Here is a 19,361-nt window from a genome sequence, read left to right on the forward strand (position 1 = left end):
ATAGATAGATATTTACCTATCTACTGCACTTTTTCTAATTGTCGCCTACCAAATCAACTTTTTTTTCAACTGCCAGACGATTTTATTCATTCGTAAAAAATTTGAATTTGCAATGACGCAAAATCTTGAAAATTAAATAAAAGAAAACAAAAGAAGATAAAATAAAATTAAATTAAATTAAATTAAATATAAAAAAAGTTATTCTCGACTATTTTCTTAAATCATCAAATTCCATTCACAAAATCCGCCAACGAAATCCATTTCCGAAATCCATTTTGAGATCCTCCTTCGCTTCACGTCACCCACTTGTTGACATGACCTCCTCCATCCACCCCAACCGTCTCCTCCACCCACTTCCTTCCTCCACTTCCTTCAACCACATTTTTATTCACTTCTTGTTTCCACTTTCTCTTTCCACCTCTCTCCTGTTTTCCCTCCACTTCTCTCCTCCACTAACTTCTTCCACCTCTTTACTCTAATTTCTTCCTCCACTTCTCCCTCCACCTCCTCCACTTTTTGCCTCCACACAGTTCATATCAATACAGATCTCGTCCCTTTATGAAGATGGCCTACTCCACTTTCCTCTGACTTCAGCTGATTTTATTCATAGAAATAAAAGTCTTGGGTCTTAATAAAATCAGTTGGTCTAAAAAATATATTTGTACATAAATTAAAACATCGAACTCAAGTCACGGAAACTCAGCCCTAATCCTAACCCCAATCTCCACTTTAAAAGTACACTTTGTAGATTTGATCAAAGCCAAGGGAAGACGATGTGTTCAGATGGAGAGAGAGAGAGAGAGAGAGAGAGAGAGAGAGAGAGAGAGAGAGAGAGAGAGAGAGAGAGGGGGAGAGAGAGAGAGGGAGGGAGAGGGAGAGAGAGAGAACGAAAGAGAGAGAGAGAGAGGAAGAGAGAGGGAGAGAGAGAGAGAGAGAGAGAGAGAGAGAGAGAGAGAGAGAGAGAGATAGAGAGATAGAGAGAGAGAGAGAGAGAGAGAGAGAGAGAGAGAGAGAGAGAGAGAGAGAGAGAGAGAGAGAGAGAGAGAGAGAGAGAGAGAGAGAGAGAGAGAGAGAGAGAGAGAGAGAGAGAGAGAGAGAGAGAGAGAGAGAGAGAGAATATGAGAAAATGAGTCGACAGTCTACGGGGAAGGCACACCATCAACACGCGACGACTCAACATCTGGAGTTGCCTAGCTACAGCCAAAACAATCACCTTTGCCCTATGTGCTTGCACAGCCAAGGTATAGGGAAGGGGGCAGTCACGGGTATGTTACTGCCGTTCGGAAAAAAGTTACCCAAGTATCTCAGAATTTCAGTTGTCTTAAGATTTTACTAATTCAGTCTGAGTCACACTCGTATTTTAAGACTTCAGCCGTGGTTACTAAGAATACAGTCGAGGTGATATATATGCTTCATAACCTAAGTCATTCACACTTTTCGATTACAGCATTTCAGCTTGGATTTCATCCTTTTTTGCGTACTTCACCCAGGCACTGAAAAATACATTTCATCTGAGTCCACTTTCAATAGTATTTCCAGTCATGTATTACCATTTCAACAGTTCATCCACAGATTGGATTTCGCAAGTTCTCGTAAGGTATCTTCTAGCATTCAACCACTTCAGGACTTCAGCCATGATCACCTCATTTCTACGTTCCAATTTTTCTCGTTGTTTAAATTTCAGTGTTTCAGTATTTTTAGTGTTCAGGTTTCAGTACTTAAGTCACAGTCTAGTTTCAAAGTTTACGCAGTATTTCACCGTTTTATCGGATAATGTCACAATTACTGTTTTGCACAATACAATTTTTTCCATGACCATCAAACATTCATTTCACCATTTCACATCACTGGGAACGGTCGGAAGGACCCTGCAATCTCCCTGGGAGCTTACCCAAGATGGTGCATTAAGAGAGAGTGGAGTTAAGATGGTTATGCACTTTCCTGGCGTTTGTCCTTACTTTCCCCTCCCTTTCCCTCTCTCCTTCTTTGACTGTGATTGTTGACATGGCTGATTTCACCCAGTCACTGGATGCCCACAATGTAAACATACAATAATGCAGAAGCTGATAATATTGCTGAAAACGAACTATAAACACGGCTGCAACCGTCTCTTTGTCTTATGTATTCATACAAGCAGCTGCAATCCATTTGTTGCAGTCAGACAACAAAACCCCGCCCTCTGCTTGCGTCAACAATAACTATTTCCTGATTGGTGAATATAAATTTTGATCTGAAATAAAAGGCCTAACTTCCCACCGTTCTTTTTTTTATCAAATATTACGATATAAAATGAGGGACTTCTAACATGTCTAATAACATATGAAGGCCTTTGTTATGAGAAAAGGGGCGTGGCTTAACTGTCAACCTGTCGCAAAACGGACAACGGTTCCCAACAAAGTCGACAGTCTTCGTTTAGTGCCTTAGAAAAACGTTTAAAAAAACGTTCCCATGTTTGTATCTCGACAAACGTTTGTGTTCGTCCGAACGACCACAAAAATATTCTGTCACATGTAATTACTCTTTTGTTACGACATTCGGAGGGACGATCACTAAAGACTGTGAAAACGGTTGCATGTCCTCAACACCCCTATCATCCCATCTGTCTACGTAAACTGTCATCACATTCCCAGAACCTGTCAACACAAACTATCAGTACTATCTACAAAAATTGTCAATACTGTCTTTGTTGAATAGCTCCATAAATAGCACCTACAGACTATCCTTAAAGATATCTCTTCACTTTGTTCACTAAATCCTACACAAGTGTCCCTTAATCTTCACAAATCATTCATAAATATTTTTCCACAACATTTTCAAAAACTGCCTCTGGAACAGAATTTTCACATTGACTGATCACATCAACTGCTCTCTTACTGTCCCCCACAAACTTTGTATCCAGGTTGTCAAGATGAGATTTCAACCTTAGTGGTCCAGTGCAGAACCGGTCTACCCACTGAAGGACAATAAAGTTTCTGAACATTACAGCTGTCGAAATGGTTGTGGTATGAATTCCTGTATTACTGAAACACGGCAATGGTATACTGCCCCTCTGATGGGATGGCGGCCATTGTAGAAAGGTGGTTTGGAAACTGTGAGAAAGCGACTTAAACAACTTTCTATTACCTATTGGGAATCAAACCCGGGATTCACGCGTTTGAGGTAAAGACGTTAACCACTGATCCACGCAGGATCCCCATTTCCCCTAACTGTACATCCGTAAACGGCCAGTTTCTGTCATGCGTCCCCCCCGCCACTGTCCCTACAAACTGTCCAACCAACAATTTTACACACAGTCATAGAATCCGTACTATGAGATACAGGTATGCTTAACTTCTTTCAACGTCAACTTTAAACGAGTTACGTAAGTCCTTGTCCATGCCAGTTTATATACATATGTGTGTGTGTGTGTGTGTGTGTGTGTGTGTGTGTGTGTGTGTGTGTGTGTGTGTGTGTGTGTGTGTGTGTGTGTGTGTGTGTGTGTGTGTGTGTGTGTGTGTGTGTGTGTGTGTGTGTGTGTGTGTGTGTGTGTGTGTGTGTGTGTGTGTGTGTGTGTGTGTGTGTGTGTGTGTGTGTGTGTGTGTGTCTTTTTTTTAACTATGATCCAGTCAGAGTGAGCCCAGGGAAACTTTCACCACATCCCGACGAATTTCATCAAATATCGAATGCAAGCAGTCCACCACATTTCGCAAACATCGGACGCAAATATAGAACACAGTTGTGTTTATTTGCAAAGGAACACCTCGATGCCACACCACCAGACCCCTTCCCTAACGAAGGAACGCGCCCGTAACAGAACAAAATCGTCTGGCATCAGAGAAAGATGAAGAATAAAAGTGACATTCGGTAAGAAAGAGGTTAGTTGATGTTTAACCATTATTCACAAAGCGTAACACTCCGTAACACAAGCACATTACACATACAAGACGTAACACAGGACATAACACGAGCACATCACGAAGCGTGCCACAGTTACGCAACGATCACGAAGTTAGCACCACACACCGAAGTGACCACACAGAACGGCACATAACGCAGAAGACGTCACAGTGTGACACTTTGCGCTCCGTAGTGACACACGTAACGTACTGTTACGATACAAGTATCGCAGCAAGGCGCGTCTAATACGCGGAACACGTACCGCAGTAAGAGCGATGATGTTCATGTCTATCCGACGCGCGGTGCCGGGACTCTTTGCCGGGTCAGTTTCAGCGACAATGGCACCCCGGCACTCCCCCCTCCCCCACCCACCCCGCCACTCCCCACCCCCACCCCAACCTACCTCTGCTCCCAGCCCCGCCCAACCGACTCCTTAATGATCTCCCCACCATCCACCCACTCCCTTCTCCTCCTCCTCCTCTTTCTCATGCTATTATTCCTCTTTTTCCTCTTCCTCCTTGATCTCTTTCCCTACGTTCTCCTATTCCTCCTCCTCCTCCCCTCCTCTCTATCATGCTATTATTCCTCTTTTTCCTCTTCCTCCTGGATCTCCTTCCCTATGTTTTTCTCCTCCTCCCCCTCCTCCTCCTCCTCCTCCTTCACCTTCACCTTCTCTTCGTTTGTCTTCTTTTCTTCCTACCCACCTTCCTCTTTATTTTCTCTTTCTCTTCCTCCATCTTTCTTTTTTCCGACTAACCTCGTTTCCTCTTTCTTCTTCCTCCTCCTCTTTTTCTTCTTCTTTTCCTCCTACCTACCTTCCCCTTTATTTTCTCTTTCTCTTCCTCCACCTTTCTTTTTTCCTCCTCTTCCTCGACTAACCTTGTCTCCTCTTTCTTCTTCTTCTTCCTGCTCCTCTTTTCTTCCTTTTTTTACTCCTCTTCCTCCTCCTCCTCCTCCTCCTCTTCGAGGACTCCTCCCTCTCCACCTTTTCTCTATATTTTTCTTTTTTCTCTTCTTCCTTTTTTTATTTTCTTCTCTTCCTCGAGGCCTCCGCCTCCTTTTTTTCTCTTTTTCGTTCAAGAATTTCTCTGGTTCAATGCCTTTTTCCTCCTCCTCCTCCTCCTCCTCCTCCTCCTCCCCCCTCTTCCTCCTCCGACTCGGCCAGTTCCCTTCTACCTTTTGACCTTGAAGACTTTCCCCCGCTGCCCTCCTCCCTCCCCCTCCCCCCCCTCCCCCCGACCTCCACACCCTCCTCCCATTTCCCTTTCGTTCGTTTTCTGTTCCTTCTCTTCCCCTCCTTCTCCTCCTCCTCCCCCTCCTCCTCCTCCTCCTCTTCCTCCTCCCTCTCTCCATGACTTTTCTTAATATCTCCCTCCTCGTCCCCCCACCCCTCCTCCCTCTCCTCTCGCCTTCCTCCTCCGTCTTTTATTTCTTGGCATGACCCTTCTCCCCGTCACCCTTTCCCCTTCTCCAAGTCCTTCACTTCGGTGAGGCTCCTTTTGGATTTTATTGTGGCTAACGCCTGGCGATTCTATTCAGCTGAAGGGGGGTGAAGAAAACAAAATATGGTGTGATTGATTCTCATCTTTTTCCACCTCGGCTTTCTCACATCCTCATTCTCTCACTCAGTCTCACTCCTCCTCCTCCTTCTCCTCCTCCTCCCCTTCTTCCTTTCATCCACGATCTTCATTTCCAGTAATTTCCTGATAGCCTTCCCCTTCCCTTTCTCTTTCCTCTCTACTCCTCCTCCTCCTCCTCCTCCTCCTCCTCCTCCTCCTCCTCCTCCTCCTCCTTCTTCTTCTCCTCCTCTCGCCCCTCCTCACCCTCTATCCGGGAAGCTCCAGGAGAAGGTTCCGGAGGCCCCGGATATCTGGAGACCTTCATTCGAAACGTCGGACATCCCATCCGGGCCGGTAAGGCCGGCCACACACGTGCAGTTTAAACTGACAGTTACAACTGTTCAGTTATAACTGTCAGTTGAAACTGCACGTGTGTGGGTATCTCAGTTATACTGAGATACAAGTGCAGTTTCAACCGACAGTTACAACTGAACAGTTGTAACTGTCAGTTCAAACTGCACGTGTGTGGCCGGCCTAAGAAAGTATCTGGGCAACGTCAGGTGAAGCGAAGAACCCGGATCCGAGGACCACTTCGGGACCGTGGCGCCGGATACCCGTAAGGACCCGGGACAATTTCGGGTAGGACTGCCGAGTACCGGACATATTTTCATAAAACTTTGTAAACGGAAGGGGAAGAGGGGGGAGCGAGAGAGGGGGAAAGGGAGGGGGAAAGGGTAGAGAGAGGGAAATAAGGGGGATAGGGAGGGGAAGAAGAGGAATGGGAAGGGAAGAAGGGGAGAGAGAGGGGAAGAAGGGGAGAGGGATGGGAAGAAGGGAAGAGAGATGAGAAGAGGGGAAGAGGGAGAGAAAGAGGGGGAGAAGGAGGGGGAGGGAGAAGGAAGGGAGAAGGGGAAGGGTGAGGGGGAGAGGAAGAGGGAACACCCGTCCGTTTGTTGGATTTCGTTGGTCCGTCGGGATCGTCCTCCCGTTTCCGTCGGATTCCGTCTGCCCGTCCGTCATATTGTAGTCCTACGAGATAGACAGTGAGTGGGATTCACCTCCTCGCTACTTGGCATTAACACCCTCGCCTTCACCTGGAAGTGCAGCCCTGAAGGGTTGGCACTTAGTCAATGGGCTGAGTCCAAAACCTCGCACTATAATCTGCGAGTATCTTTCCTCCTCCTCCTCCTCCTCCTCCTCCTCCTCCTCCTCCTCCTCCTCCTCCTCCTCCTCCTCCTCCTCCTCCTCCTCCTCCTCCTCCTCCTCTTCACGTACTAATCTTACACGGACTCTAGTCCAACGTTTCCTTCAGGAATTATCTATACGAAGGCTCGAGGACCCTTGCCGACTGCTGTGGGGTTGCGGATTTTCAGTCGGCGAAACTCGAGGCATTATCGTTATGAGTGGCAAGGCGGTGAGATAAACAAAACAGTTGGAGTTTTTATTCACTGACGTTTCTTCCTTACAAGGCATTCATTCTTTCTGAGTACCCTGAAGAAGTGCTAGCAAGGCCGAAACCTCAGTGAATAGAAATTCCAATTGTTTTTTTGTTTTTTCTGTGTTTACCTCACCACCATGCCACTCGACTGTCTTCCATGCATCCCTATTACTATTATCATTATCATCATATAAAAACACACATATACACGAGTACAACCGAGACAGACACGTAATTCCGCAACATATACAAAATATATACGAACTTGAAAGTGAAATTCGTACGCCAGGAAGCGTTTTCCTACGGCAGAAAACCACCACTTTTGTCTCCTCCGCTGTGCTCTAACGAAAATAATTGCATCTCTTCTGTAGTACGTGATTACGTCACAAACTACTTCGTCTACGGCGATGGAGCCAGGCTAACAGTTCCTGCTGACGTACACACGTACACACACACACGCACACACACACACACACACACACACACACACACGCACACACACACACACACACACACACACACACACACACACACACACACACACACACACACACACACACACACACACACACAATCCAATTTGACATACAAACAAATATTGGATAAAGTAAATCTACCAACCCTGGAACAAAGAAGAGAAAGAGGTGATTTGCTAACCATCTACAGAATTATGAAAGGGATAGAAATTCTTGATAGAGATGACTTACTAAAGTGGGACAGAAGAAAAACAAGAGGACACGAGAAGAAGCTTAGGAAGGACAGTTACAGACGAGATCTGAAAAAGAATAGCTTCCCACACAGAGTGATATAATCTGGAACAAACTGAATGAGGAAACAGTGAGTGCTAAAACTATACATGACTTTAAGAACAAACTGGATGCGGAAAGATACAAGAGCGGGTCACTTCGAGCATAGCTCTGTTCCCGTAAAACACAACTAGGTAAATACACACACACACACACACATACACACACACACACACACACACACACACACACACACACACACACACACACAACACACTCGTGGCGCAGTTGGAAGAATTCTCGGCTGGCACTACGGTGGTCCGGGTTCCAATCCCGCCCAGGCCTGAAATAATTCCAGTATCGCTGCGCTGCGAGTCGTTACTCCAGCTCTCGTGGGCGGGGAGTTGGGGTGTGTGTGTATGTGCGTGTAAGGTCATAGCATTACCCATAGATCAGTCATATATGAGGTCTGAGCTCTCTTCCGAGAGGGAAATAGCTGTCGATCACGAGTCCAACACGTGACCCAAGACCGTGGTGAACCACAAACACACAAAAAAAAAAATACAGAGACTGTCATCAAGCTGGTGGAATTAACGATCACGTTTAAGATCGCTAAAATGCTAATCCCCCTTAACTGGACAGAATATCATGGAGTCAACCATAACGAGATCCACGAGGGCCGTTTACCACATTCAGTCTGGACCTAACTACCACGTTGAACATAACATAAGAACATAAGAATAAAGGAGACTGCAAGAGACCATAAGGCCTACACTAGGCAGCTCCGTATCCATCACCACCTGTCGTCCCCATCCATAAAGTTGTCTAATCGTTTTTAAAAACAACTGATAGTTTCAGCGCTTGCTACATGGTTACTAAGTTTATCCCATTCATCGACCACTCTATTAGTAAACCAATTCTTGCCTATTTCATTCTTAAATCTAGTTACGAAGTAGTTAATTGTCCTGATATCGCCCATTCAGCCCTTGAGTCCACTGCAGGACAGTAGAACTATCCCCTGGGGGAGAATACAGACTCTGTCTCACCACGATGGATTAGTCAAGCTTGGTACATACTCGTACATACATACATATACCAAAGGCTTTTTCCCCTTACACAGGAGGTAGCCAAAAAGCAAAGGCATAGAAACCACTCCCATCTATTTCATCCCCTACATACTCCACTCCCTTCTACCCTCTCCCCTCCCTCTTATCTTGGCACCTCCTGGATGACGGGTCATCCCTGCATCTTGTCCACTGCCCTGGGTCAAAAGCAGTGTCGCAAGACATGCTTGGTAAGGTTGTATATATGGTAAGAAGTGTATATGGAGTGTTGAGTGTGCTGGAATGGTTCTGTTTACGAATGATTCTGATACTAGTGTTTTCGACTCGAAATGTAACTCTGGCTTACTGCACCTCTGGTGTCCGTCGTTGCAGAGACGGGTTGGGAAGCTATGGAAGTACGTAGTGTCTACTTGCACTCATCGGGGATCGAACTCGGACCTCGTGAGTTAAAACGAAGAGGGAAGGGAACATATTCTGAAGTAATGACTTACTTCACCCCTCCACTACAACAACACAATTTGCATATTTTATTCTGGTTAACAAGAGGCTGTTTTATTTAGCTTAGGGAGAGGCCGGGGTCTCAATACATTGAGGCAGCCTCACCCACTCTTCGTTCCCAGCCTTAACTGAACAAGATCGTCTACCATGTGCAAGAACAACATTTGTAGGATTTGTCACAGCAGTGAAGGATTTCGAAGCAGTTGCGAGGAGATCTGAATTAGCAAATCTTACGACATTTCTTGCAGACTCGAATGCTGTGCCGAGTTATATTTATGGATGAAAAAACTAGTTTGTGGTTTGGCAGTCCCGCGGTGACCTGGGACGGAGGCAGGGAGGGAGAAAGAAGCTGACGTCATTACAATTTCTCTCTCTCTCTCTCTCTCTCTCTCTCTCTCTCTCTCTCTCTCTCTCTCTCTCTCTCTCTCTCTCTCTCTCTCTCTCTCTCTCTCTCTCAAATTCAACCAGTTATCTAACTGCCAGTCTGTACATCTGTATTTCTAAATCTAGATTTTTTATATTCCTTTTACGACTGAACATTATGTCACTCTCACACCCGATATCTTAAGTACGCATAAACAAACATCTTTGCACACGGCAGCGCGCACGCACATGCATACGTGCGTGAACACACACACACACACGCATACACACACACACACACACACACCGAAATCCTACCGAATATTCAATATATTTATATATATATATATATATATATATATATATATATATATATATATATATATATATATATTATATATATATATATTACTTCAATCTAGCATCTAAAATTGCTTTCACAAACGCACGTGCTTATACATACTGCGTGTTGGGACTTGTATACCTGTACTTAAGCATACACTACCACCGATGGCTTGAGGCACAGCCCTCACTGGAACTAAATCGGTTATCAGTCAACATTTTTGGTGTATTACCTAACGACTTCAGTTCAACAAACAAACGGGGTAGCCATAATAAAAGCCTTAAGAGGCTTGTCAATGCGCTGCAGGGGTTGAGCGAGCGAGAACGGGAAAAAGAGAGATAACAGTTTCTATGTTGTTGTTTTTTTTTAACTGCGAGTCACCGTAACAACTTGCAACGCGTGACGTAAGCTCAGTTGCCCCCAGGGGGTGGGGGGTTGGGGGGTTGTCTTGCAGCTTCAAATTGGGTCACGCAGCTTCCCTCGTGGCGTCACGTCCCCATCGAGGATGACAGGTGATCCCTAAATCTAAAACCACCAGCTACCAGCACCCTCGGCTTTTGACCAGAGGTCACGTGATGGGATGACCCGAGGTCGGGCGGTGTGACGTCATTGTGGGGCTTCCTCACATGAGCTGCCTTCCTCCTGTTGGGAAACCGGTTCTGGTTGGAACTCTTCTTCCTCTGGACCAAGAAGCTTCAAAACATCATTACCGCAACGAAGAAGGTTAACCTGGTACTCAGACATACTAACTTCTTCCACCGTTTGGGGGAGTGTGTGTGTGGGGGGGGTGGGTGCTCAAGAGATGAATAAAATACCTTGGCTGGGGAATTAAGAATGACAGTGAGAACAATAATTTCACTTGCTGGATGATAACTATCACATACCATCGAAGACAGTGAACCTGGATTTAGTATTTCGTAATATAGGTTTTAGTGCTACGTAACGCAGGTTTTAGTGCTACGTAACGCAGGTTTTAGTGCTGCGTAACGCAGGTCTTAGCGTTACGTAATGTATCTGGTATGGGTGGGTGCCTCTGGAAGTGTAGGGGGGTGCTTATAACAACAGTGTCGAAAGATGAAGTGTTTGACCGTCTGCAGGCTTGCATCAGGTCACGGCGAGTAACGGTCAAGATGATATGTGTGACGTTGTTTCCCTTTCCTTTTGGTGGATTTTTTTTTCCCTTAGGGTGGGGGAGAGGGGGAGAGGGGGAGAGGTGTCTGCGTGCTCAGGCACACGCGTCGGCTCCCCGCCGCAGCGCTAATGAACAGCGAGCATGCACTAAATGAGTTGTGTGCCCGCACGCGCGCAATTATGCAAAATTTTTATGCGTGCGCCAGCATGCTCCCATATTTGTCTCCACGCACACGACACACACACACACACACACACACACACACACACACACACACACACACACACACACACACACACACACACACACACACACACACACACACACACACACACACACACACACACACACACACACACACACACACACACACACACCACACAGTGTCACAATATACAATAGTGGTGTGATCCCCCACACAGAAACCATAAGAAAATAAAATGCAAAGAAAAACAACCAAAATGGTCCCAAGCCAAGTATAGGTCTTCCGAAGAACAGGTTAGAAAAAAAAAAATAATAACCTGCTTTCTTGGAAGCGAAAAAAAAATATTATGTTCAGAGCTACGAGAGGGCTGGGAAATAAAAATTACAAGGACTTTATGATATGGGACAGAAGAGTAAAGAGTGTATGTGATAAAAAACTGATTGGTGGAAAAGCCTGGATGAGGAGAAAGGTCCAACCAAGCAACATAAATCAATTGAAACTAAATTCTGGCCGACTCAAACAGAGATAGGACCTCAAACGTGTACTTAATTTCTTGTATATCATATCTAGGTTGATACAATCATGTACACACACGTATGCACAAACATACACTTTCTCTATCTCTCTCTCTCACACACGCGCACACACAGACGTATACATACGCACTCAGACACACACATGCACATACACACACACTCTCACACACTCTCACACTCACTCACACTCACACACTCACACACACACACACACACACACACACACACACACACACACACACACACACACACACACACACACACACACACACACACACACACACACACACAATATGAAGACGGGACACCACGAGCATAGCTCCCCTTTCCGTAAAATACAACTAGGTAAATACAACTAGGTAAATACACACTGTGTGTACTTAGATCTGGAGAGTCTTAGATAAGATTCCTCACAATCAACTACGATGGAAACTGAAGATTTAGGCGTAAGATATTGGACTAGCTTAAGGGTTTCCTAATAGATATATGAGAACGATAGTAAATAATAAAGTGTCAGGATGGGGCAGTGACTAACGGAGACCCATAAAGGTCACAGTTGGTACCCGTAATGCAATCTACGTAAATGACACGGCAAGCTACATTAGGATGTTTCCAGACGATGCAAAGAGTACGAGAAGAATAAAAAACCGAGGAAGATTTCAGCTTGTTACGAAAAGTTCAAGACAGTATATATGACTGGAACCTAGTGCGGATAATGATGTACTATACAAAAGTTCCAGGAGACCATCAACGATATAAAAATCATGGGAAGGGAAACAACAATGAAAACAAAATTATATAAGGTCTGGGAATGTTGGTCAAGGACAATTCTTACCAGACAATTATCAGCAAGATTGTGGGCAAGTCATACTGACTGCTGAACGTAATTTTCCCCCTTAAATGGACGAGGAACTGACGGAAAAATAAATCATAATATGTCTGATCCGCCCTAAATTACAATGTGCATCAGTGACATGGTCTACGCACAAAACGAAGGATATAAAAGAGAGAATTAATATATAGAACAACGACCAAACTGGTTGCCCGCCTTGAAAGTAAGCCTTATGAAAAAAGACGAGACATACTAGGCCTGCCATCGCTGAAAGAAAGAAGAGAAAGAGGAGACATGATTCCTGTGTTCAGGTCCCTGAGGCGAGAGGGCAAAACTGAAATAAAATTGTTTGGACTGGGACGGGAATCCAGCAAGAGGCCATGGGAATAATTAAAAATAAATGTCTGAATTATATCTAGAAATAGTTTTCTCTATATATGTGTCAACCCTTGGAATAGCTTAGAAGGTGATATATCCCATGTTAAAGGATCTTAAAGCCAAGTATGATAGAGCGTAACTCCTTTCTTGTGTACTGCAGTTACGTTAAGTAAATAAACACGCACACAAACACACACAAACACAAACATACATATATGCATAAACACACACAAACATACAAACACACACACACGCTCTTTATCTATTCAACTATCTAATATACCTATCTATCTCCCTCATATATACACACGCACACACACAAACACAGACACAAGTACACTCGTTCTCCCTCACACAAACACACACACGCGTATGCACATACACACACACACACACACACACACACACACACACACGACTCGGTAGCGCGGTTGGTAGAGCGCTGGACTGGGAAGTACGGTGGTGCTCGCAGTAGCTGGTTCGAATCCTGCCCAGGGCCGAAATTATTTCGGTATCATTGCGCTTCGGGTCGTTACTCTGACTCTCTGAGCTCTCTTCCGGGAGGGAAATAGCTGTCGATCACGAGTCCAACACGTGATCCAAAGACCAATGTGAATACACACATACACGCACACACACACACACACATACACACACACACACACAAACAACCACACTTTTACACACGTAATCTAAATACAAGACGCGCAATTTCATGTACATTTTACTTTCTTCCAAGTGAAATCCTATGCAGTGCACTGATCCGTGTTATTAGTCTTTACTTCCGAGGCCAGCCACCATCAGCCCACCACTACTCCCTCTTCTCTTCCCCTTCTACCAAAAAAAAGATATCGTAACCACCCTATTGATATTTCAATAAATTCACAAAAACCCTCCGAAGGAGTTTATCAGTGTTAGCCAGAATAGAATACGTGAAGTCTGTCCCCGTAGTGAAAAGATTAAGAGAATTAACGTCTTACAAAAGACTTCCTGTATCTGAATGAAATGCGGGTAGTTTAATCTAACCAGCTGGAAGTAGCTCCGTCACCTTGGCAAGTACGTTCCCAGGGAATCTACTCCTGCCCGCTTCCTGTATGTTTACCTTGACCAAATTGGCTAGAGGTAAAATTTTTGGTTATCTGTGAGCCTATAAAGCTCACGGACGAACAAGCTAGAGAAATAAAAAAAAATCTGCTAAATGGAAGAGAGGGTGTGTTTTGTAAATGTCTGTTGAACCTATTACACCTAAAACGATATGACGTCATTATCTTTTTGCCTCGACAATTTTGACTCAAAAGTATCTCGTTTTCTGCGTAGATACACTTTTTTCCCATTTTAGCATTATGGTTGGTTGGATAGGCCGACACTGACCTCTATGATATATCTCTAAAAAATGTAAAAAAAAAAAAACACCTTCAGTGCAGACATGTGAAACGAAGAAAATCTATGACATCATGTCGCCAAACACATACCAAGCTTATTGGCGTTTGTTTGGGTGTAGCCAGGAATAAAAAAGAAAATATTTGTACGCTACAGGTTAATTTGGTGCAACCGCTATGCGTTCATTTGACCCCGACCTATAACGAACCCGTGGGAAATTTAGAAAAAGAAAGTAAATAATCTCTGCTTTTGTCCCACATTCCAGTCCAAGTATCCAGGAGTATATTTAACCTTTACTGAAACAATCTATTATGTTTGAAACTATGTGCAAACCTCGTGAATGACTTCATATTGCGTGTGTGTGTGTTTGTGTGTGTGATTCACCATGGTCTTGGATCACGTGCTGGACTCGTAACTGACACCTATTTCCCTCTCGTGTGTGTGTGTGTGTGTGTGTGTGTGTGTGTGTGTGTGTGTGTGTGTGTGTGTGTGTGTGTGTGTGTGTGTGTGTGTGTGTGTGTGTGTGTGTGTGTGTGTGTGTGTGTGTGTGTGTGTGTGTGTGTGTGTGTGTGTGTGTGTGTGTGTGTGTGTGTGTGTGTGTGTGTGTGTGTGTGTGTGTGTGTGTGTGTGTGTGTGTGTGTGTGTGTGTGTGTGTGTGTGTGTGTGTATGTGTTGTAACAAATTTATTTATGAAATACTCCCCGTATGGTTTATTGACTGGATATGATTTTAGGCATTCAGTACTTTAGGGACTTTCATGACACCCTACGGACCAGAGCCGCTGAGAATTCTTTTATGGTTCGAGACTCGTCTACACTTAATAGAAAAACGCTGGTCGCTTTTAACTTCTACTCCACCTCCTTTCCTTCGGTGACGAAATACATTATATATATATATATATATATATATATATATATATATATATTATATATATATATATATATATTATATATATATATGAAATAATGCAATAAAGGCCTACCTAATAACTCAGGAACCAACGATGGGTATAGTATGCACGCGCAGATGGACGTCTTAGAGAATCATCTCCCCCCCCAGCACTACATTCGTCTTTAAATCCCATCATCATCTCCATTAGCAGGTGCAACCCCAAGAGGCTGGCACACGGTTTCCGCACCGGAGCCAAGACCTCTCTTCAGCTTTTTTTTTTTTTTTTTTTTAACAAAGGAGATCTTCCAGGTTTCCATTCTTTGAAATTTGAGGACTCTTTTCTCTCTCTCTAGCTGTGAAAGAGTTGCATCTCGCTGCATTGACCTTGACCTAAGCAGCAATGTGACGGGAGACTGGACTGACCCTTCGTCTTTGAGGTGCTGTGTACTAAAACGGGTCAGTGCTTTACGCTAGTTAAGATGTTTTCATGATTAGTTACGCCCTATTATCACGGTATGAGACACTAGTTTAACGATAACAGGCGTCATCATCTTGTTAATATAGACATTAACCAAAATCAGGACTTGCTGGGGAATGTTCTTGTGAAAGATGTCCTTACAAGATTAAAGTCAGATTGAAAGGATCGACGTCAAAAGGTCCATCTCGTCATGATTTGTCTTTGTATTTTGTAAAGGTGATTCATAGATGTCATAATGGCGAGATTTGAGGAGAATAGAAGAACGAAAGGAGAATACAACTCACAAGTAATCAATATTATTATCTTGTGTATTCATCTATTTACTTTTTTATTCATTTATTCATCTATTTGATTCTATTTTTTTTTTTTTCTATTTTTACTATTATCATCATGCAGCCAATACTCCATACGGAGTTCCCGTCATGACTTCCCCAATGGAAGCCGTTGATCATCTCATCCTAGATGCCTATTAACTCCAAGTAATTTAACTCAATGTGCACGTTTGCGGTCCCGATGTGTTCGCCTGCCTCTCATCTCGGCCACGTCGTCTTATTTACTTTTTCCTAAATATTCCAGAGTGAAGCAACTCGTGCCATCACTTTCGGTGAACCATTAACTTTTTTAGAAACAAAAAGGAGAAAGTTTTCAACTAAACGTACTTTAGGGTACTCTCAAAATTACGTGAAGGCTCACAGACCAGAAGTACTTTTTTTACAGACTGACGACTTACTTCCAAAAATCACTTCAGTACACCCTGTCTGGCTCCTCTCCTCCATATCCGAACTGTCTGAATAACAGGATGTTCGGATTTGGGGAGTATTCGGATACGCGAGGTAAGATTATTTCCCCAACCACCACCACCACCACTCTCCACTTCACCAGTCCAATGTTCAATGTTCAAATGTGAAGGAAAGAAACTGGTATACAATACACATAAATCATGTTCGGATATGGGAGGGATTTATATATATATATATATATATATATATATATATATATATATATATATATATATATATATACATATATATATATATATATATATATACATATATATATATATATATATATATATATATATATACATATACACAATAAAGAAATGTAATGGTCAGCCCTTATATCTAATCAATAACTACACCAAAAAGACTTCTAAGAGATACTCTACACTCTATGACGAAATCTATTGACCACAACCCTTGACAAGTTAATTGGTTAGCGACATTTATTCTCTTTCTTCCCGTTTGTGGGTACTAACTTCACATTGACACTAACAGACCATAGTCATGCAACATTCTTTATTGCTTGCACACTATTTTCCTTTAAAAAATATTCTGATCCTTTTAAATCTGTACTCTCCCTCCTTTCCGCTAACCTTTTTAAACTTCTCCTTGACTCTTACTCTGTGATGTGACATTGTCTTCAAGGACATAGAAGCGTTGGTTATTGTCGATGAAATACTAAGACTCCCTCTTGAAACATGGACACTGTATTTCAGGTCACTCGCCGTCTGGCCCGGCCAGCTTGCAGTTAACCTTTGTTGGTGCAAACGCGCAAAAATGTTGTCGAAATTATTGGACGAGGTTCTTGCGTCAATATGCAGCTTGTCGACCACCACCCACTTGCGTTGTCTCCGGCTTTCGTCGGTGTGGGCGAGTCGAAACTCAAACTGCGTTTTTTATTCTTGTATTATTTATGAACTGTACTTTTGGACAGCCTTTTTTTCTGGCGTCAATTTCGCCTCGAGCAATATAACCGAAAACCAAAGCGACTATCGTACGCAACTTCGAAATCTGCCGTAGGTCGAGAACTCGCCAAGTGAAAGGAAATGTTATTTACAGAAAACGCTAAGCACGAGAGGTTCCCTCCCCCCTCCCTCCCCCCTCCAACCACACACCACAAACCACCCACCGTCACCCCTCATAACCACAACAATGGTGCTCTAAATAGACGCGCGTTGTCGTCCAGGCATGGTCGCAGATATGCGTCCATCCCTTCAAGGTCGAAGACAGCAAAGCGACGTCGTCGTCGTCCTCTTGGGGGCTCGAAGAAAGTGGAACAGCGCGGCCCATCCGTGCCCTTGCCAGCAAAAATTGGATTTCTATACTCGGTCAAGCAAAGTCAGTGGCCAGATGATGCAAAGACTCGTCAGCGACGCCGGGCAGATTTGGAAATTAGGAGCATACCTCTGTGATTACTCAACAAAATAGTAAACAACGAAAGAATAATAATAATAATGAAAAAATATATATAAACAAATAAATAAATACATAAATGAATGACTAAAAACAAGTGACTCTAGGACAATGTAAGACATTTCTTATAGGAAACAAAACGATCCATCACTGAAAATCTGATATTCAAGGGTTTAAATTTTAATAAACCTGAAGATTTTTTTCCTTTTGATTTTTAAATATGGCGATCCAAATGCAATTATAACATTTATTAAATATCTAAACTAAGAAGACTCAGGTAACGAATGCTACAACGACATAACGATATCGGGAGAAAACTAAAAAAAAAAAGATGAAGAACGAATGGAAGAATAAATCATAGATAAATAGATCATATGAATTATTTCAATAATGAATGAATGCAGTTTGATAAGTAAATGATCAAACAGAAATGAATAAATAAATGAATATATAAATGAATAATAAACAGACATGAAACGAACAAATAGGCATATCAATAAATGAATGAATAAATGGGTAAATAAATGCATAAATAAGTAGATGAATAAATAAATAAACAAATAAAGACACAAATAAATATATAAATAATGAATACAAAAGTAAACACGTGAACAAATAAACAAACAAATAAAAGATAAGTAATTAACTAAACAAATGAATAAATGAATGAATATTCAATCAGTTGATTAACTGATTGATCATACAAACACGTAAATAAACAAAACAGCTATTGATTTCCATTTTCTCTACAACAAGTTTACCCATCACATTGACTGCACTGTCGTTGAAGTTGTTCCTACCTAGTCTATAGTACCAACCAATATCTCTTCGTCCTGACAAAGTGAGACCATTATTTCTCATCTGGTATTCCCTTCAGAATCCAGATTTTTTTTAATACACTTTCCAACCTATCAATGTATCTTAATGAAATTTGGGAACCATTCGCAAACATCATATTTCAAAAGCTGGGGGAGTAATGACCTTGGTAAGAGTTGGACTTGTTCTCCACATTAATTCAGCTGGAGAACGTACACGGATCTCGATGTTCTACAGAGAACAAGTTTGAGAGAGCTCACAGTCTCATGGTGGTGAGTTGGCGACCCCCACGACCGATGGTGGGGAGTGGGGAAGCGTCAAGGTTAATAAACTATATTCCCACATACAGCAGACGCACCTATAACTTTGTAGATACTGTGCATGTTTCACGTGTATATCACCTATGGTGCACACATTACATATTTCGTCAGCAATAACCAGCGTTTCTATCCTTGAGGACAATATCGCATCAAAGAGTGACCAATATTCTTTATTTTTATATTTTTTATATTAGGCTCCAGTCATAAAATAATGCTGCGGGGTGTCAATATGAACTATTCAGTCAATAACCATGCGGGGATTACATACACTATCTACACACATACACACCTGCATATATAGGTTCACTAAC

At 42.9% G+C, this 19,361-nt stretch overlaps 1 protein-coding gene across 2 annotated transcripts in view; it reads right to left on the bottom strand.

The window, feature by feature from the left end:
• The window catches only part of LOC143029776 (uncharacterized), a 92,320-nt gene that overhangs the window by 63,321 nt on the left and 9,638 nt on the right, over positions 1-19,361 (bottom strand). Inside the window, exon 1 of one of the 2 annotated variants that reach the window (XM_076192703.1) lies at positions 4,139-4,183. The exons of the other annotated variant lie outside the window; for it this stretch is intronic. Coding sequence (XP_076048818.1) covers positions 4,139-4,162 — 24 coding nt within the window. The 5' untranslated portion in view covers positions 4,163-4,183. Of the gene's footprint in view, positions 1-4,138; positions 4,184-19,361 lie in introns of those variants that run through there. 2 annotated transcript variants of the gene reach the window in all.

Source organism: Oratosquilla oratoria, chromosome 11 (assembly GCF_046742065.1).
Source record: "Oratosquilla oratoria isolate Oo_2021 chromosome 11, ASM4674206v1, whole genome shotgun sequence".
Classification (NCBI taxonomy): Eukaryota; Metazoa; Arthropoda; class Malacostraca; order Stomatopoda; family Squillidae; genus Oratosquilla; species Oratosquilla oratoria.